This window comes from Nyctibius grandis, chromosome 1 (assembly GCF_013368605.1).
Source record: "Nyctibius grandis isolate bNycGra1 chromosome 1, bNycGra1.pri, whole genome shotgun sequence".
In the NCBI taxonomy this organism is placed as follows: domain Eukaryota; kingdom Metazoa; phylum Chordata; class Aves; order Nyctibiiformes; family Nyctibiidae; genus Nyctibius; species Nyctibius grandis.
In genome coordinates this window covers 31880865-31902084 of record NC_090658.1, presented here as the reverse complement: position 1 = coordinate 31902084, position 21220 = coordinate 31880865, and the positions used below count along the sequence as shown (strand labels likewise).

Below are 21220 nucleotides of genomic sequence, written 5' to 3'. Positions count from 1 at the left end.
AGCCTCTCAACTCATGAAGGTGCTGTGAAACAAATTTTTTAATGTTTTGTGTAGCTATTATGTCTTATGGTAATTAGAATCATCACATTGAAAAGTTCGTGCAGAAATTAATACATATTTAATCAGAGCAGGGCTTCAGTGTTGTGCAGTAAATGGTGCAGTGTTGTGCACAGGGGAAGAGTCTGTCAAACGGGGCAAACCAGAACAGCGTCTCCTTTGGCCAGCTCTGTCCAGCCTGGGAACTGAACTGGAAAGAATACTGTGTTGTCTTGTGTTTGAAGGCTGCTCTGTAAAGCAAGTAGAGATTGAATTAAGGTTGCGCAGGCAATGAAATCTTGTAGAAGCGGAAAACTTGGCAGTAAAATATCCAGATCAGCCAGTGTTTGAGTGCAAAACAAATTACAGGTGCAATAAACTGCAGCAGATTCAAGCATCCAGAAGGCGAATAAGATAACCAGTATAGTATCATCGAAGCATTCAAACAGTGCGTAACATTCTGTGAGTAAATGTTGACTTCTGTGAAAACAAATATCTAGATTTATCTAGTACCAGACAAAGGATGAATTAAACTTTTTCTCTAGAACAGGAGAACAGTATATGGAAAACTCTCTAAATATTGCTATCTAAGTACTTTGAAATATTTGTATGGTCAGCATGCATTTCAAGCATGGTTTTGGTTTTCCTTCTCTTCTCTCCAGTACTTAGAGGTGGGATAAACCTGCCTTTTTCTTCTGAGCATTTTTCCTTCAGAAAACCTATAGTAGCACTGGTATATGCTTTTGCCAAGACATCCCTTCCACATTTCATAGCCTGTTTAAACAGCAATAAAATGAGATGGTAAAGATATTATTATAGAGTTAATAAGACTGTCGAAAGCAACTCTGTAGTTGTTGACATAAGCTTAACAAACTAGGTAACCTGTTCCAGATCTCGGTATGGTTGTTCTTTTAAGAAAATGAACAATTAAGCCTTACTGATTCATTACACAGTTTTTTAGTTATTAATGAATCAAGATTTTGGCTTTAAGATAACTATGTTTTGAAGATACGTATGCATTAAATACTAACGAAGTCAAGAGAAGCAAATTTGTGTGTTACTTCTCGGTAGTTTCTTATGTTTCAAAAAGAGAGCAACTTCAACTATTTATAAACTGTAATTAAGTTTCTTTACAACATGACTCATTCTCAACAAGCAAGTCCTTTTTCTTTTGCTTTCTTATGAACTGTGTGGGAAAATTAGGTTTCAGTCACCAAAGAATTTACTCAATGCTTAATTACCCAAAACAGCCCTCTAAGTTCTGCTCATGTAGAGCTTTCATAAAGACGTGATTTTTCCCCACACTATGGCTTTCTAAAACTTGACTTTTAAAAAACGATCTGTAAATTGTAACGTAGGAGAAAGCAGCGTTTTGCTAGGGTATTGGCTTCTTTCTCCAGTCTGCCGCTTTGAGCTCCGCTTATATTAATAGTGTGACGCTTAGGAAAGACAAAGTAAGAAATCATCAGGATTAAATTACTTTGAGTATGGAACTGAATTAGAAAGCTTTACTTTCCTGAATGAGCTAATTGTTTAAATTTTCCAAAGGAAATGTTTCTATTTCTGTGAGAGAAGGGGTAAATGCGACTTCCTCTGACATAATTTTCATTTTAAATCTGACTTTGACAGCAAGATTTTTACCTTCATAACCAAATATTACTGCTTAACTGCATGACTTGTATAAGCTTGCTAGGTGAAGTGACTCACTTACGTAGATGAAGTTATTTTTAGGGAGATAATTTGCACTGTTTAGAAGAGAGGAAAAAAGGGAGAGAGAGTCCTACTAAGAGCTGGATCCCTCATTATAGTTTACAGAGCTCATGAACCCAGCATCCAAGCAAAAGATGACTAAGCAAGGGGTCTATTGGTACTTTCAGGAATTTACAGACATGAGTCATCTGCTTATTTTCTGCAGACATATCACCAGGGTACTTTGTGAGTCAGCTGTTATTTGGAAATAGTACTTGTATTCAGCATGAATATGTTTTTGTAGTTCTTAAGTAGCTAGCATGCCAAACCAAAGTGTGCTTTTATAGTTTGCCTAGTTCAGGTGTTGATTTACAAAAGTGGTGCGTTGTATTTAACTGTGATGCATTTTTCATGATAAAGTGTAAATGTTGTCTGGTATGTAATTATGACAGCACTTACTTTTGCCACCTTACGTATTTCATGAAGGGAGATCTGGTTTTGTATTAATGCACAGATTGAGAGTCAGATTGCCTATACGACCAGGTAAAAAAAGTTTTCTTTATCAATCTGTGCGACTATGAGCAGAATTTGACCTTTTATCTTCAAAGCACCTTGCTAGCGTCGATTACCAATGGTATTTGCTTATTTTTCATGTACGATAAAACACCCCAAATCCAAGCAGTCTGTGCACTCACAGTGTCAATGGATGGGCATCCACTGCGACAGAAGTGAGTTCTTGCCTTCCCTTCCTACTGCTGAAATAATAGCTGGCTACCTTGAGATATGTATAACACTTCACAACTCGAGGCTATTTCCTGTTTACTGGCCTTTTAGGTGTGGTTGTGTTCCAGAATTAGGGACAGGTTATTTCACTTGGTCTGAACTCATCTCACACCTTGTATTAAGGAAACACTTGGGTTAGAAAAATGGGAGTTTGGCGACGTTAGGTGAAGGGTAGTGTTAGAAATCAAAGGCAGGTAAAGTTTTTCAAAACTCTGCTTGCAGATCAGAATACTGCTGTTGGCTAGATGTGGGAAGCACAATTTTAAATCTAATTTGATTATCTGATTTAACAGTTTATAATGTAAGTAATTCCTGAAAATTCCTATACAGGTTGTGGTTAATAAAAGAAGAAAATGTTTTCTGTTATATTTTGGTGATACCAGTGTTGAAAAAATATTTTTATAAAAGAAAGACTTCTCATAACGAATGGAAGTGTCTCTGTAGTGATAGTAATGTCTTGCTTATCCATTTAAACAGCATTTTTAGTGCTAGATACTTTCTCTTAAGTGCAAACCTTTAGTTTTAGGTAACAGGAAGAAAACTGCTGCTGCTTGCCCCTGTTATGTGGACAGAGGTTTTCAAAGGAAAGTTAATGAAAGTCAGAAATTCTCAAGTAAAAAGTTAAATATAAGGACTGAACTATTACTCGAGTGTTTTGCTAAAGTTTGTTGTTCCTTTCACACAGTGATGAAATACAGAAGTATACAGAGTAGTTTTCCTTGAAGGATGTGGTAGTTAAGAAGGAAAAAGATGCACTAGAGAAACAGAGTTTAAGCACTCAGAGCTAAAGAAGTGTATTTATAACATTAAAACGAAGAGTCTGTCTCCTTGCTTCATAATGTGTTCCATGGTGAAGTCCTTCAGAGGCTGTGGCACACGTGTACTCTCTGCGTGGGGAGGAGACAGCTTGCTTGCTGATAAATGGCCTGGATATGCCAATATTTTTCAGGGTTGTTATTTAATAATCATGTTATAAAGAGGAATTTGACAGAGCAATCTTTGAGTCTAACCTTTGTTACAGCAGCGATCTGCCCTCAAATTAGCAGAACTCTGCCCATGTCATTACCGCTTAAATATCTGCTGGAAGCTGCTATGTGAGCTGAGTCACTGGGACTCCGAGAGTTATCACGTGTAGCTCAGACACTGGGTCATGAACTGAGCAAACGCTGTCGTCCATGGTGATTTGTTGTATTTCGAGACTACAGCTGGAATATCACATTCAATTTTGTGTGCTTCATGGCTATAAATGGTTTTACTCGTAGAGCTTGGAGGGTAATTTAGGGAAAAGGGAGCTATGGTTTGGGTGGTGCTAATCTGAGTATTCAGACACGATTAGAAAAACTGAAAAATGAAGGGACTAGCAGGATGATAGCATGGGATTTAGAAAAATAAAACCTCTCTTACAGTGGTGTCTCAGTGTGTGAGCAGAGATTTCAAAGGAAGTGGTGGAATCTCTACTCCATGAAATATTTAAAAGTAGAAAACCTAGTGCATTACCAAGCGTACTGGAGGGGAGATCCTGTGCCGCCTGAGGATGGGTTTAGTCCTGTAATGTTCCTTTCGCTTTCTTCAGATTCCATTTGTACTGATATTGCCACCTGCTTTGATTCCTGCTTAAGCTGTTACAACTGTTTATGAACTTAGGAATCTTTCTTTCTCTTGAAAAAGGACTGTGAAATGACAAAGAGAGGATACTGAGAACCCAGGCTTATATGAATGAATTATAATCTTATTAATTTATTTCAGTCATTGCTACACCAATAGGAAAAATTATTTAAGTTTTACGGGGAGTTACTGTTCCATTGCAGTTTTCTTTCATTGTGCAGAATTAAAGAATTGTGATTTGGAGGATAACAAAAAGTACAGTCATAGGTGCTTTATAAATGAAGTCTACACCTTTAAAAGAAATGAACATTCTTCTGTTAACTTTGGTGTTAGATTAGACATTTAATGTAAATAATTCAAGTCTGTTGTTGTAACTCAATTTAACTACAGATTTCATGAAGCCTTCTGAAATTAAAAGTAGACCAAGAAAATCTAAACCATAAATCTACAATGAAAAAGTTAAGTTAAAAACAGTTTCTGACCATACTAATAACTGTTGTAGACTATTGTTCTGCCAGACCTAGCTGATCATGAGACAGTGATAAGCAAAGGGAACTAAGAGGTTCTGATTTTTATTTTTAGCGAGATATTTTGGGTATTAATGACTTTGCAGTGTGTTTTTGGTTTTGTGGGGTTTTTTTGTCTAGCAGATGATGGCAAGTTGAGATCTTTTCCAACTCATGTGACTGAATCTTTCTACATTCTTTATCAAATTATTTAACCACTTTAGGTCTCAGACAGCTGTAAAATGAGAATGATAGTGCTTTTGATGTCCATGGGGGCACTAAAATGAATTGGCTAAAGCAGATAAAGAGAAATTTGTTTCTTGAATGGAAAGCATAAACCGAATGTATTTTGTGAAATTTTGCAAGGGAAAATTTCACTATAAAGGAAAATAACTGCTTTCTTTTTTCTATAACAAAATAATCATGGTATAAATATTATGATTAACATAGACATACACTAGCTGAACAGTTTTTTTAATGAAGTACTTTACAAAAAATGTTTTGATAAAGCAAAGCATCCCATACAGCAATATGTTGGAATCATTACTTGTAAGAAATACAGAAGTATATTTTAGAAGTAATCATCAATTTCTCCTTTCCGTCACCTTTAAATCAATAAAAAGTAATGATATAGTCCCAGTACAAAGGCACAATGGTGTATTTTTATGACCTTTTTTCTTTTCCTTCTCTTTTTTTTTTTTTTTTTAATTTCAGTTGACCTACCCCTGTATTTTCCTCGAGATCAACCAACCCTAACATTTCAGTCTGTCTACCACTTCACTAACAGTGGCCAGCTGTATTCCCAGGCCCAGAAGAATTACCCTTACAGCCCCCGCTGGGATGGCAATGAAATGGCCAAGAGAGCAAAGTAAGTCAGATTGCTGTTTCCTTCTAAATATTCCATTTGTTACACTGTCATCTGTCAGTAGAAATTTTGTGGATTTAACTGTACATTTCTGGCATTATAAAAGCTGAACCTGTTTTTGTTCTCATATAGTCCTAGTGTTCCCATGTATGAGTATAGACAGTTACTTTATTAATCATGCTTATTACATTAGTGCCAGAGGACTGATTAAAAGAAGACTCTGCTAGGCGTTGTACGGGCAGAGTGGTGACAATCTCTGCTCCAAAGAGCTTCCAATCTAAGTAGACAAGATAGCCCCCAGCAGGAGTAATCTGCATGGTAGCAGCCAGTCAAGGTAACTTGTGGTTTTGTGTGGGTGTTGAGGGGACCCTGAAGGTAAGCACATGAGATGGAGAGAGCAAGGAAGAAAAACCTGAAAGATATGGAATAAGGCTGTAATAAAAAGACACAGAAGAACAGGAGGAGGTAGAGCAAACCACTAATCCGGCATAGGAGGCAGTCCTATCAGAACTTGAGAAAGTTATCTGGAAGTCTGAATCTCTCTCTCTTTTTTTTTTACTTCTTTTTCTGTTGGCTAGAAACAGAGAATCTCGGACTGTTTCCTCTGCAGTTTTTCTGTAAGCCCTCATTTCAGGCTGGGGGGACACCACTTCAGTCCAAGTATCCCCTTTACTTAAAGATGACAGGGACAGCCACCCCAGAGTGATTCTGTTGCAAGGGCAAGCTGCCGGGGGCAGTGGTGCCCCTTTTGTATACTAGATCTTATCCCTGTCTTCTAATGAAGCAAAACACATTTCACATTTTACCTGAATGGAGCAATATGGGCAACGGCCTTGCTGCAGTATTTCAATTTTGCAACGTGTAAAAATGTTAGAACAGCAAGAGATTTAAGCAGGCTGATTATCAGTTGTTCAGCGCGTAAAGGCATCTAACTGCATAAATAACAAGGCATATTGGGGTGAACGCTTTGAATGACAATCAGAAGATTAAATTAAATTAGCAAAGATGCGTAAGAGTCGAATGAAGATAGTTCAAGCTGAGTAAATCAAATGAATGGCATGGTCAGAGACTGATTGTAATTTGGAAATGATGGAAGCAAACAACAATTGACTGAAGCATTTTCAGATTTTATACTAATTTAAATTTTATGGAAAACATCGAGCAACACTTGATTTTGGATTTTGTTGCATTATAATAGACATTTTTTTGCTAGTATTTGGTTTCACTACCGTACTGTCTAGGAGAGCCATTTCTTCATCAAATACCTTTTTTTTTCTTTTGTGAACTTGTTTCTTTTCTCTAGCAGAATGAGTATTTTGGTTTTTTTTTTTTTTAAAAAAAAGAAACAATAATTGGCAACATTATTGTGGCTTTTTTTATGACCATACTATAAAATGCATTTCTTTTGCAGCTGAAAGCTTACGAGTACCTACGTGCTGTCTGCTAAGTGCATTCATTTATGAGTGGGTGTATACAAATGGACTTCTCTGCCCTGCACTGGAAATTTAGAAATATTATAACAGTTCTTTTAAAAAGCACTAAATGTGTACACTTACTATCACATGTACGTTTTATGAGGTTGTTCATCTTATTTTTGAGCCTTTGCATTTAAGTTTTTCACTGGGTGCGTAATACGAGAAAGATGATGAGAAGCGGGGGAAGAAAGTATGCTGCAATGTCTGAAATAACTACAATTGAGGTACAAAGAGACAGAGAAGCTGCTCTAGTTAAAAGCACTTTGCTTGCAGGAACAACTAGTGATTCCTGAGTAGGTAGTATAAATAAATCTATATCAAGAAAAGTATGAAGTTATGATATGCGTTAGCATATTTTAAGAAAGATTTTTAAGCACCTTATGTAAACAGTGTTTAAAATATTTGCTAGGGCTTCTTAGAATGGGTTAGTGTGTTTCAACACAATTAAATAATTTTTCATTCTACTTTATTTTTGCCGTAGCCACATTATGGACCAAGTATATAGGAATATATGTAGATATATAGGAAAGCGTTCTAATTAAATATATTAGTTCAAGCACCACGTGAAAACATCCCAAATAAAAACAAAAAAAAGAAGGATACATGATTTAGCCTCTAGAAGCAATGGAATTCTGCTCAGCTGAAGTAAATTTAGCCCTGGAAAATCAGAGACAACTTGTTTGTGTTTCCAAATACTGTCTATTAGTTTTTGCTTATATGAAGTCTTTTTCCCTCTTAACCAAATGGTCTCCCAAGTGCTTGGCATCCTTTGAGACAAAACAACCCTGTTTATCTTTCTGGCCCTACTGTTCTAGGGCCACAGGATCTCCCACTTGACGTTCTGGTATCTGACCAAATTCTCTACCTTTACTCTCACACACTGGAGGGATCAGTTTACACCATCTTCCTCACTGTAGCTTAAAACACCATCAGGGACAGTTTTTGCTTGCTCTTGCACCAACTGGTGCAGCATTAGCTGTCCAGTCATGTATTGAAGCATGTACCCTGCATTGCTTTGTAGGATATAGAAGCACCACCAAGTTTGAAATACCATCACTCAGAGATTTCCTGATCCTCAATTTTGGCAAGCCCTGCCTCTGTTTTCAACAACTCAACACAGCCTGCTTGTTCATGGGCAGAGCTGCCATAAGTTCATGCCAAAGGGACTTTGATTCTGTGCCCAGCCTTCTCCCAGGGTTGGTTGGGGTTTTTTTTTTCCAAACAGGTGAGCCCATCCAATCCCTTCAACTGAGGGGCTAAACTTGAAAGTCCTGGCATTCTTGCTTATCTTTGTGGCCCCTGAGCAGAGGTAGGCATCTCTTTTGAAGTTAGGACTTAACCCTTTGCTGTAGCCTTGAGACAATCATCAGTAGTACTTAGGAGCAAAATTACTCCCCTAAAATACATACATATAGAAGTAGATTGTATGCAATCACACTTAGACACTTATCACCTAAATCTAAAAGGCAAATTCTCAATTCGGAGTATCAGTTTAGCAGGATCTTTTTCATTCACAGAGAAAAATTGCTCGTGTTCTTGCTGAAGTAGTTGGACCAATTTATGCCTGTCTGATAAAGCCCATGAAATCGAGTTTCTCATTCTCTGTGCCCTCTTAAGCAGTTTTTAAAATCACCTAGCTCCTTTGAGGCCCACTGACTTAAATTCGTCGCTGAGAGATAGCATCTGGTAGTTGAAGCTTGCTATTGTCTTAGCCCAGGGATTGCCCTCTTGCTTGATTTAATTCTAAGGAATGAATCAAGTCCTGATTAAAAAATGTGATTCCAGATGTCTCCAGGTTGCTCGTTTCTCAACTAAACACAAAATTCTAACCCGTTCCTCCAGCTAGAAACATGGAAACCAAAAATATTAAAATTTTCTTACAAGTTGCCGAGATGCCGTTGCCTCTCAGTTCACATCTCAGGCTTTGCTTCTCTTAGGTCATTTATTTATATGTCTGTGGCCTCCTGCGTAAGCAGCTTCTCCAAAAGATCTGGTCCTAAAATACAATAGCAAGCCTAAGAAAATACAGTAAATTATGGAAAGTTAGCAGCCTTGTTTGTGGTGTACATGTGAAGTAAAACATCTCTGTGCGGTTTCCATGGGAAAGCTCTCTTGTTTTTTGCTTAAATAGGCATTCAAGTGTACCTAAATGGAGTCTTTAAAGAACATGCAGACTCTAAGCCTGGGATTTTATGAAGGAATACTGTAAATAAAGCTTGTTTGTTTATACAAATTCAGTTCAGTTCTTAGATGCACTCTGGCCCAATTTCTGTCCGACCCAGCGCTGCTCTGTAGACTTAGGTTATACTTCAGGGAGAGCAAGTCAGGACTCAGTTTACTCTTTTATCCTACATAAACCCACCTACTCGTCATTAAAAATAGCAGGAGGATGGAAAACTGGTATCACAATAAAAAGTTGTTCCGAGGGTTCATATTCTTTTTTGCAAGGTGGCTGATAAAACTGGTTTCTGAAATAACATTGTTGTCCCTGGCCATTCACCGGTGTTTGCTGAATGTGGTGTTAATTTTACGTATCCCTCAGGGCTCTGTAAAGGGTGACAGCTTAAAAGGGCTCAAGTGCTCTTAACTGTATATTGGCTGTTGCTCTGCCATAAGGTCAAGTGCAGTTTAAGATTATATGCAGACGCATCTTGTGCGAGCCATAGATGTATCCCCAGCGTGGCTTCAGCTACGGTTTGTGCTCAGCGCAAGCATGCTGTGGTGAGAAAGCGTCAGGCTGGTGCACTGGGCTGTAGCTTTTTCAGCCTCATCAATACCTTTTCCTTGAATATCTTAAAATTGGAAGATGTGTATCATGTGAAGACGCTAGTTGCCATTTGACTGAAATGGTTGCTTTAAGCTCTAATGTTCCCTGGTGAGGAGAGGAAATGCATCTTTTGGTCTAATAAAAGGATATTTGAAAAAAAGGGGAACAGTTGTTGTGTTGCTGTTTAGACAAACTCAGTTGTAATATGTCAAAGACTTGGTGGTGTATTCAGTAAATTTTGAGGCCCTAATAATTTTTTATATATATTGACATTAAATAGTTTTTCAACTCATCCGTTTTTTATTATTAAGTCAGAATTCTTTCACATTTTAGGCAGAATATCTCTTACTACATTTTGGATTCTTTTAAAGTAACAAGTTTCTCTATTTCCTTGAAACTTTTGTTTTCCACTTAGGCTACCTTGAATCTCACTATAAAGTTTACATGTAAACATCGCACCTTTTTTACAATCTTCTCTCCTTGATAGGTGTAATTAAGGTAATAAATCATTTGTTATTATTTGGTTTGTATTTTGGTATTTTTCCTGCTTATTTGTAAAAGTAGCAAATGGTATTTTCATGTACTACATGATTTTCATGCATTACATGATTTTCATGCACGTTAGGCATCTTTAAAGAGTAGATTTCCAAAAACTAACTTGTTTGTATTTACATATACTCTCCTCACTAAGCTTTTTTCGTGACTTTCTTTGGCTCTGTTGCACATTACCTTAAACTTAAAAAGAAATTTAGAAAAATTTGAGTAGGGAACAGAAGCAGAAAACATAGGGACATCATCCTTCCATAGGTGTGTGTCCATGTGTTTGAATGTTTGCAAGGCTCAGAGAATTCTTTCTGGAGGAGCAACGGGGTAGGTGCAAACTAAGGGGTGAGGTGCTGAGCTGGGTTGCTTGTTTAACTCTTTGGTTTTCAATAGTCTCGCATCAGAAACTGAACAAAAGTGACTTCCTTGCCTGAAATCGAGTAAGGCTGACATTTTGTTGCTGCTGGTGGGCTCTTTTTCAGAACACAAAAAGGGCCAATACGCTGTGACAGCCATAGCAAGAAGAGATGTGGTGACCCAGCCATGTGAAGCTTACAAAGAAGTTAATTTGATTTTATAGACCATTAAATCAAAACTCTTATTTTCTGTGGGAGTGTCAGCTGATCAGAATTATATGTGAAAAGTAGAAAGGCAAATGGAAAAAATTGTGTTTTGTTAAAAATACTTATCATTGCATTTGTCCTTGTAGCATGTTCTGCAGTTGATTTAGCAGCAAACCTTAATAACAAAATTACTTTGATTGTAAAAATATAATAGGCAAAGTAGATACAGCTCTTAATTAGAATTTTCCCAGTATATTATTTTATTTTTACATTTGTTCCTCTGCATACACCACAGAGTACAGTGCATACACATGATAGTCGCGCTTCTTGAGTCATATTTTTCATGTACTTTTCTTTAAATGTCTCCTTGGATAATTTACGCCGACTGACTCCTTAAGTTATGGTATGTTAGTTTCTGACAGGTGCCTGCCAGGGATCTTCAGTGCTGTCATGCATTATGTGGATTTCAGCCAAGACAGAAGGGCCTGGGTATTTGTTTCTGGTCACTTCTCATTAAAGCTTTGACTGTGGGAAAAGAAAAACAACTATTTAAAGATGAGGAGTATAGGTGGTATAGGAAGTGCCTGGGAAATAAAATCTGTTAGGCAACTAGTTTTTTCTGTGTTTTTATACAGACATTATGTATATGTGTGAACTGTACATATGTGCGTTTTGAAATATAGTAAATATTCTTTCTGTAAAAAAGAATTCTCTCATATATTGACAAGAGAAATGCACAGAAGAGATTGGAGGAGTTGGCTTGGTAGAAGTGCAATATAATAGCACTTTGCTGGAAGACATCTCCTCTGTAGGAATGAAAGGCTAGAATTTAATGTAGGTGGTTCTTAGATAACCAGGGTTAAGTGTTGTTCTAGAAATACTATGATGAACTGTCTGATTTGGCTTCATTATAGAACTCCATTATACATTTATCAAAGCTGCTAGTTCTATATTAGAGCAGGCAATTATAGTTAGAAACTGATGCAAAAAAAAAAAAGTCCTCCCTTGCTTGAGAGAAAAGGGTAGAGAGAAATACATGGGTTTGGAAGGAGCTGAGGTTTAATAACCCGGATAAATACTGTTGCTTGGTCAATTAACAAAACAAACAGCTAAGTAAAAATAGTAGGTGAGCTCCATGGTATTGTCTTTTGCGTAATATTTGTAATTGCTCTGTTAAACATAAAGAACAGTCATACTAGGTGAAACTCAGCATTCATTTAGCCCAGTATCATGTCTCTGTCAATAGGCAGTAGCCGATGCCTGTGGAAGAGTATGGCAGAGCATGTAGTCATATTTCCTGGCGTGTTCTACCATCTTCAAAGATTTCCATGTCCAGAATTGGTACATTTCTGTTCAATAGCCCTACCTGGCTTTCCTTCTGTTTGATTGCTCTTTGGACCCACATCATAACATCACAAAATTGTGGCAAGGGATTGCACAGATAACGTGTGGTGTGAACTACAAGCTTTGTCAGCTTTTTGCATTTCTACCTCCTGCTACCTCCAGTTGTTACCCCCTAGCTCTTGTATGAAAAGAGGCAGCAAATAATTAATCCCTGCTGATCCCCTCCATAACCTTTACGATTTTATGAACCTCTTCACGTCTTTTCTGTCACCTCTTCTCCTGCTCTGCTCGCTCCTTCGTTCTACAGAACCTTTCCATGTTTCTGATCTACCTTGTCCTGCTTCTTCATCCCTTTATTGTTTCTGTTGTATTCTTTCTGAGACAGGGAACTGCATGTTACTCATGATACATTCACCATACATTTATATGGTGACGTAGTGATATTGTCTGGTTTAGTCTTTATTCCAGTTCTAATAACGTCTGATTTGGTTTTCTGCGTACAACTGAAGGTTACACTGTCATTTTAGCACCAAGATCTCCTTACTATCTGTTTTTCAAAGCCTGTGTTTTTTGTGTATGTAAAATTAAGTCTTTTTCCTCACATATCTCTCTCTCCTGTTTGTCAATATTGACTTTTAACCTGGTATGTTATCTCCCTGTCTCCCAGTTCTGTAAGAGCCAGCTGCAGTTTCTCATAATTGTGCCTCATTTTTCCTTCCATGACTAAATTGTTATCATTAGCAAACTTTGCCATCTTCTTTTGCTCACTTTTGCAAATCAGGTAGGAATATGTTCAACAACACAGGTCAAAACACCCATTTCTGTGCAGTTGTCAGGTGACTTCATCCTAATAGTACTCATCATTCATTCCTATCTTTTTTTTCTTATCTTGACCTGCTATTTACCCACTCATGGATCTTTTCTCCTGTTGCGTTAATTCAGCCTTTTAAAAGCCTTTGAAAAAACTTCCCAAATGCCCATAGGAAGGTCAAGCAGTGTATGTCACTTGAATCTTTCTTGTCCACATGGTTTTGGTACCTTAAGAAAATAAGAGGTTTATGAAGCATGAGTTTGACTCCTACCCAGTATATCGTATTTACTCAAGTCCACTAATTTGGGGCTTTTTATAAATTTATGGTTTCTTATAACAGTCTCTACCAATTTGTAAGGTACAGACATGAGACTTACTCATCCACAGTTCCCTCTATTCTCCCAGACTTTTTTTTAATTGACATCACACTTATCTGGTACCAAGCTGTTTTAAGCAGGAGGTTACAAGCTATTTAAGAGTTTAACTTTTTCACACTTGAGTTTCTCTGGAACTATGGGGTGTGAATATCATCTGGGCCTGGTGATTTGTTTGCGTGTGTTTTGTTGATTTGTTTGCTACCTTTTTGGCTGCATTTCTGCGTGAATCAGATCTTTCGGTACATCCCTTGTAAAGAAGGGTGCTGGTATGGCAGCCTCTTTAAGCACGTCTGCAGTGAACTCGGGTGCAAAAATCATTTCATTTATTCTTCATGACTTTATTTTTTCTGAGCGTTCTTTTCGCTTTTTGACCAGCTTTTGTACTGTTTGACAAGTTTTTATTTGGAGGGCCACAGCTAATTTGTTTCTCAAATTCATTTTTGATCTGCGTTACCCTGCTTTTACATATCAGTTTTAAGAGTTCATTCCTGTCTTTTTTTCCCCATTTGGAGAGGTCTCTGACCATTTGAGAATTTCCTCTTATTTCTAGTAGCAAACATACATCTTTTAAATAGCAAAGAGAAGTAACTTCTTTAATATGTTTTATATAATCACAGAGGTATGGCATCTCATCCCTTTCCTTCTGACTGGTTTGTCCTAATGAATATCCAAGGAGGTTTCTTTTATGTTTTGGTATGTTGCCTTCGGCCCTGGTTGATAAGCAATCTGGCAAAGCAAAGCGGATGGCATGATGAAATCAGTACTTTCACCTGCAAGCAAACTTTGTTTTCAGGGATGCTGGTTGTCAAACTCATTATGGATGCATCTGTGGTGTAACCCTTCATTTCTGCCTCTGAAGTACAGTTAAGGGATTCAATAATCTTTTAAAGTTCATCAAATTCTATTATTACTTCTGTGATCTCCTCTCCTCTTGAATCTCTGCACTTGTCTTTGCTTACAAGCCGCACTCCTGAATGTGTTTTTGCCCAGTCTTTTCTGCTTTCTTCTACTTCTTATATCGTCCCTACTTTTCCCCCTCCTTTTTTTATCACATTCTTCAGCCTGTCTTTCATACCTACAAGAGGTTCCTAGTTGCATCTTGTCTGGCACTCTCTCTCTCTCCTTCAAATCTACGAAATAATTTGCTAAATAATTGCTCTTCAACAGTAGAGTTCAGTGTGCAGATATGTAGCCGAGATAGGAGGAAATAATAGGTGACTTGAATAAACAGTATCTCTTTAAGAAGTTAACCTTTACCTGGAGTGGAAAAATATGGCTATGGCACTTCAGCAAATAGGAAAAATAGAGCAGGCTTGTCACACTGTAGCTCACAGGACTGGAAATTTCCTGTGAATTAGCACCGTATTTAAAAAGACTGTATGAAGATTGAATTTTTCCATGATGGCCTTGGAATATTATTCTCATGATCCACTGGTAAGGAAGTGGAGTGACCGTGCTGTGACAGAGATATTCCAGTGCCCCCTTTGCGGGCACCCGCTACCCAAGCACTGAGTAATCCCCAGGGGAAAATGGAAGTTAAGAAAGCAGAAGCAAAATTTGCTGTAATCTAAGACCACAAGCCTTCATCTGACTGAAGCAAGTCTATTTATGTACATTGTGGAGAAGGTGAAGGAAGTGAAGTGTTTATCTCTTGTACTGGCATGCAGAAGGCATTGATAAAACTGTTTCAAAACGAGAGGTTCATTTTGCTCTGTATGCTTTGGGACACTGAGAGCCCCTGTGTCTGTGGGATATTTCTGCGGAATACACCTTTGTAAATTCCCTTCTATCTATATCAGAAACCTGTGAGAGAATAAATCCCAGAGTCTTGATTTCCAGATGATGCAAAAAAGTAGCTTGCATAGTTACTGGCTGTGGTCTATATGCACTGATTATGTCCAGTAGCTGTGATTTTTATCTGTAATTGTCAGTAAAGGTTCATGCGTTTGGGAACATGTATATTCTTGGAACCAACGTTATCATTTTTTGCAAAGTGATGAACCTACTTATGCTGCTGCTTTAAAATAAATATTAATTGCCAGCCTACATAATGATCTACAGTCCTGGCTCTGCAGCAGTTCCCTAGAACTCCCTTCCTTTATATTTTGCCTTTAGTCAGGTTGTTATATTTATGGTTGTTTCGTGATTTGAACAGATTGTCAAGAGTCATTTTGCTTTATGGAAAGTTAGGCAGCAAAGTCGTCTTAATTTTTACAGCAGAGCTATGTTGGATTTTTGACTTTATTTATAAAATCATTTGATATCATAATTTTTTTGAACAGAGACACAAGTGTATAACCAAATTAAAATTTAATTTTTATTTCTGTTTGCTTCATGTGGAGTAAAGCCACCTGTTATTTCTGCAGTCAGCAAACCATTGAAAAGCATGTCTAAATATAACCATTCCTTGTACCTTTCTGTGTGACTTGAATCAGAAATGGTAAGAACTCTTAACAAGAACTTCTGGAGGAAAAAGACATTGTTAGTAAAATACAGAAACAAGCTTTTGGACGTGAGTGAAGTTTAATGTTTAAACTTCAGATATGTACTTAGTTTCACTAGTTCTACTACTTCTATTTCCTGTTATGGTTTTGGTAGCACACTTTGCTTTGTTTGTAATTTTGGAGACAATTTTCTGTCATGTAATGTTATGAACTGAGCTGAAGGCAATGGTATTTCTTAAAAACCTTTATTTTGATGGCTGCCCAGTGCAGACCTCCAGCTCTGTTGATGCTTGTTTACTGTCCTGTCCATCAGCCTGGCTGCAGTCAGTGCCTTGTGTAGACTGGCAGGTGGAAGTGGACATAGAAGGTTTTCAAAACCCCTTGTGGGTAAGTCACAGCAAAAGGAGGTAGAGAGACAGAAATATTAGAAGAGGAAGAGATTATGTGATGAATTTGTTTGGCACCCGGAAGAAAAAAAATTGCTAGCAGCATAATGGCATTGTGCACTGACTCCTTTGTACATTTGTGTGTTTAGCCAGTTACAGTAGCAGTAATTTAAGAACTATTGTCTTGCTGTTGTATAAACACTAAAGATGTTTGCTTGGCATCGGCAGTTTTGGAGATGTGTAAAATGAAGAACTGTGTAGACATTGTGTTTCACATAAAAGCAAAATATTTGATGTAGATAAAGCTGCCTAGTAAGGAAATTATAAACCACATCCCAAAGCGCATACCATCAAGAAGCTTAGCTTAGAAACATGAATATGTGCCAAGTATCGTTATGTATATTTGAATTGATAAATAAATCCTGGAAGGCACCTTTATCATTCTGCAGCTGTGCTTGGATAAGTTTTAGTGATGTTCGGATTTAAACAGTGGTTTAGAAATGCTGCTGCCTCCCAAATGCCTAGTGCATGCCATAATAGTCCTGATTTTCATTAGCTCCTGAGCCTGTGCCACTTGGCGCCTGGCCATGTTGTGGGCCTGCCTGCTACAGCCTGATTCCAGCTGTGCAGCCAAAAGTTAGAGTGCTGAGAACTATTTGTCACTTCAGCCGTCGTAATATCTTAGATCTGGAGAGAATGATAATTTGTTTTGACAATCATTTTCTCCTAATAGAGGTGTCGTAAAATGTCTAGCATAGAATTAATCTCCTGTTACCCCGTAGTTATCCCGAAGCAGGAGACTGGGTTACTCCGCTCTGCCATGAGCGCTCGTGTATTTTAGCCTGGTGAGGAATGCTGTGGAAGTGCCTGTGAATAAATAGACAACATGGTTCACCCAGTAGAAATACGTTTTTAATGCATTATATGTAGTAAAAATAGCAAAGAGTTTTAAACATCTCGCGTCTGAGTTTACAAGGAAAAGACTACGCCTTGAACGTTGGCATGAGGCCTATTAAAAGAATGGGCTTTCAGTAGGTCTCCATGCTTCTGCGTTCAGCCCTCGTTAAATGCAAGGCGTAGAGATGCAGGAGGAGTGTATAACTACCTCTTAAGGACTTAATGAGCATTCATATGGAATATGACCTAAATACAAACATACTAGTGGAATTAATGTAGCAATTTATTAATTTAAGTTCCTTTTGTTAATTAGTATTAATCATGTTGAATTAGATAGCTCCTGAAAAATGGAATTTAAAAAGAAAGCAATTATATGAAAAAAAAAGAAAGGTTGGCATCTTTGATTTTCTTCTGTTATAAACAAACAGCAAATCCTAGAGAGTTTGGAGCGTTATGGTAAGTATCTTCTACACAGGAGATGAATTATTAGGGGTTCCATGAAGCAAACCAGCTGGCTGTGCCTGTGTAGTCACGGGAGGACAAATCCTCTTGTCTGGCACCCAAAAGGGGTTGTTGTAGGTGTTCAGTATTTTCAAAACAAGTTTTCATTGTGTCGAAACAAGTTGCAACAAGAACATAAAAATACAAAGGCACGCTACGTATGTATGTGTGCTCCCTGCAAAAATACTTTGTACTTCAAAAGGTGAATAATCAGGTGACATTGATAAAGCCTGGAAAAGCTCTTCTATAATAATATGGCTATGCTGTTGAAATAATTTCTATAACAAGATTTTATTGCAGAGTGTCAGCATAATAATACTAGTCTGGGAGGAATAGGTCAAAGACCTCAAGAAGCCTCAGGCTGTGCTTTACCCTGACCTACGCTCTTCTTAGTTCCTGTTTTCACCTAATTTAATTGGAAGAGGGGAGAATGTTGCTATTCTAGCTAATTTATGAAGATCAGTCATCTCTGGACTGGATTTTTTTCTGTCAGGATTCTGTGGATTTGAAGAAACTTTTAGATGTCTTGCAGCAGTTCCTTTAGGGTGCAGAAGGAAAGAAATATGGGATGCAAAATGATGCAAATCCTACAGTTGCAACTCCTCTAAAAGAAATGGACAGCATTTGGGGCAAATGCCTGGGATTCTCAGCTGTATCTGTACAGCTGAAAGGGGTACAGTTCAGTCCTCACCTCAGTCCTGGGGTAAATAGTAGCATTTGCAGAATATTCAAACAAAGCCACTGTTAACCTACTGAACAATTCAGACAAGAGAAGACTGCTGAGGAGAAGGGTGTCCTAGCTACAGACTCTACTCCAGAAGACTTGGAAGGGTTATGTAGAACTATTCAGAGATCCCCATGTCTACAGGAGTGCCTGCCCAAGCTTGAAAAGGTTGAGGAAAAGAACCCCACACTTTCCTGTGTGCCTTGCCCAGACTAGGAGAAAAGGGATGTATTTATCAAATATACTAGCTACTGTGATTTTGAATACACTAAGGTTGTTCTATAATTAGAGCCTAATATTTTCAGAATTAAAGCATAGTCACAGTAGATACTAAAACATTTCACAAGAATGAATTAGAATATTGAAACAATGGGTAGAATTTAAGAATAAAGTTTGCTCTCAAAGCTAATAGTAGGAAAAATGCAAGTACAATAACCTGAGTCTTGTCTTCTGATGAGAAGGAACACAATACGTGTGCTTGATATGATGAGAAGAGGTAATGACAGCCCATGCGCCTTTGTGAAAAGATCGATATTTTGGCTCAAGGGCTTTCATTTGCCAGTAAAGAATGTGCAAGGACAGAATACACTGTGCTGGTAGTAGACATGTTGCTATAGAGCTAAGTCTGTACTTGATGTGGACCATCAGGATTACTTCATCCCCTTTTCCTCAAGTCATCTCTTGATGGAAAAGGCACTTGAAACTCCCACATCTTGAGCTGAAACACATAAAACATATGAGTGCAAATAGGGCTAGCATGGATTAATGTGAGATCAGTGTGCTGAAACACTTGGCACTCTTGAACTGAGGAGCTTAAGAGGAATCTGTTTTGTGAATGACTTAGGAAGATGATTCATCACCCCATGATGAATCTCCTTGTCCCAGACACAAAAAGCAGAAATCTCATTGGTACAGCATTTTGTATGCTTTTTTCCTCACGGAATTTGAATCTCTATGTTCTGCTCCAAGTTTCCCACATGAAGATTTTAAAAGAAATAGAAACACCTAGACAAATCTAACTTAATTACACGATGAGTGGTAACTACACCACCATTGTATAGTTGGCTGTAGTACCAGTCAAGCAAAAGCAATAGTTGAAAACAAATGCCTTACAGTTTTAGAATGCTTTCACCATAAATATATGTGAAGTGTTGTTTGATGGGAGATTGCAGCTACATAATTTAAAATCTTTGCAGATTTTCAGCATAGGAATCTGAAGGCAAAAGGTATTATCAAATGGTCGATGCAAATTTTCTACCAACTAAATTTTAAAAATCCAGCACTAAGTTATACTGGAAAAAGCATTACAATTAGAATTAAATTTCACAGAAGCATGTGAATTCTGAGTCAAGTATGTTTTAAGCACTGCAAACCCACAGCCTAGGATTTAGACATGTATGGGCTTCTGGAGACCTTGTACCACAGTCAGTGTTTTATATCACTAGAAAACACGTAAACAACGAGTGATCCAATTCTACCTTCCTTTAGATACTTGCCATTTGCAATAGCAAGACTTTCTTTCCACGGGATAATAAGATGAAGGAAAGATAAGTGCTTTACTCTCAGCAGATGTCCTTGAGCGTAGCACCTGAAATTCAATGTACTGTATCAAGTGTATACAGTGGTTAACTACAGTGAAATGTGTTGTTTTCTGGAGTGCTGAAGAAAATTTTCCATAGAAACCTCATAACTTGCTACCTTGAACTTGGAAAATGACCATTTGAGGGAACAAAAACAAACAGATAAAAAACAATAGATTCTTGCAGTGACACTCAAGAAAGAGTTAGACATGTGCCTGTATGCACATGAAGATTGGCACCCACTCTAAGCTGAAAAGAAAGCAAATCTTTAAACACTGTTTAAGCTAAGATCTAAACCATTGTGAGAGGGATGCCGAGCCATTGTACTCAACACTCATGTAAAGAATATATGTAGAGTTTGTACAAACCAGTGTCTCTGTACTTAAAGGAGCATTTCATGCGGTTCTTCTGAGCTTGGTATAAGGTCAGTGTGACACAGACCCAGCAAGAACATGGTAGAGTAAAACAGGAGAAAGAAGGAACTCATGTGTTTCCCAGAAAGGAGAAAAAGCATTCGTCAAAAACTGGTTTCTGCCATATGACACAGCCTAGAGAAGCTATAGATCAGGTTAACTTTCTGCATCTTCAGTGTAATTCAACAGGTACCCAAATTACTGATTTTTTTTAGTAACAGTTCTCTAGAGATGAAAAGCATATCTAGTGACTATAATAATTTCAAAACACTTCTGAGATACTTGAAAGTATCATGTGTCAAAGTGTCTGAAACAAAAAAATGAGAGATTTTTATGTGAATTCCTGTGGTGTAGCCCAGATCAAAGTTATTAAGGGTGTAAATTTGTGTAAATAGGTTTATGTGAATGGGGTATGAGAAATTAATCTTTTTCCAAAGTTCATGTTTACATTCGTGGTTTCTCTGTGCCTGTATGCTCAGGATGCCGGAGTATGAGAGTTTCTATCAATTTAAAACCTTTCTAAAAGGAATAGTATTCCATGTGAAAGAGGCCCTTACCATCCAGTCTGTAGCAGAGTATTGTCCTTCAGAAAATTTTATATTTCTTTTAAAGTTATTTCATGTAATCCATTGTGACATAATATGTCCATGTCATGGTCCTATTTGTGTGGAAACATGTACACTTTGACCTCAATGCCAGTTGGTTGACAGATGAAACTTACTCCCTTGGCCAGTAAATGATGCTTGTTCTGTTCCTCCTTACTGGTAATCTCTGCAGGGGTAGAAGAAATTGTCAGAATTTCCATTTCACAGGAAATTCAAATATTTTAACATATGGTTTTGTCCCAAACTTCAGATGAAAAGAAAAAGTTCAGCAAAAAATTTTGCTTGGAAAATGTGACAAAAAAAATG

At 37.6% G+C, this 21220-nt stretch overlaps 1 protein-coding gene across 1 annotated transcript in view; it reads left to right on the top strand.

The window, feature by feature from the left end:
• The window catches only part of BABAM2 (BRISC and BRCA1 A complex member 2), a 176354-nt gene that overhangs the window by 150193 nt on the left and 4941 nt on the right, over window positions 1–21220 (top strand). Inside the window, exon 11 of the mRNA XM_068416036.1 lies at window positions 5334–5487. Coding sequence (XP_068272137.1) covers window positions 5334–5487 — 154 coding nt within the window. The remainder of the gene's footprint in view (window positions 1–5333; window positions 5488–21220) is intronic.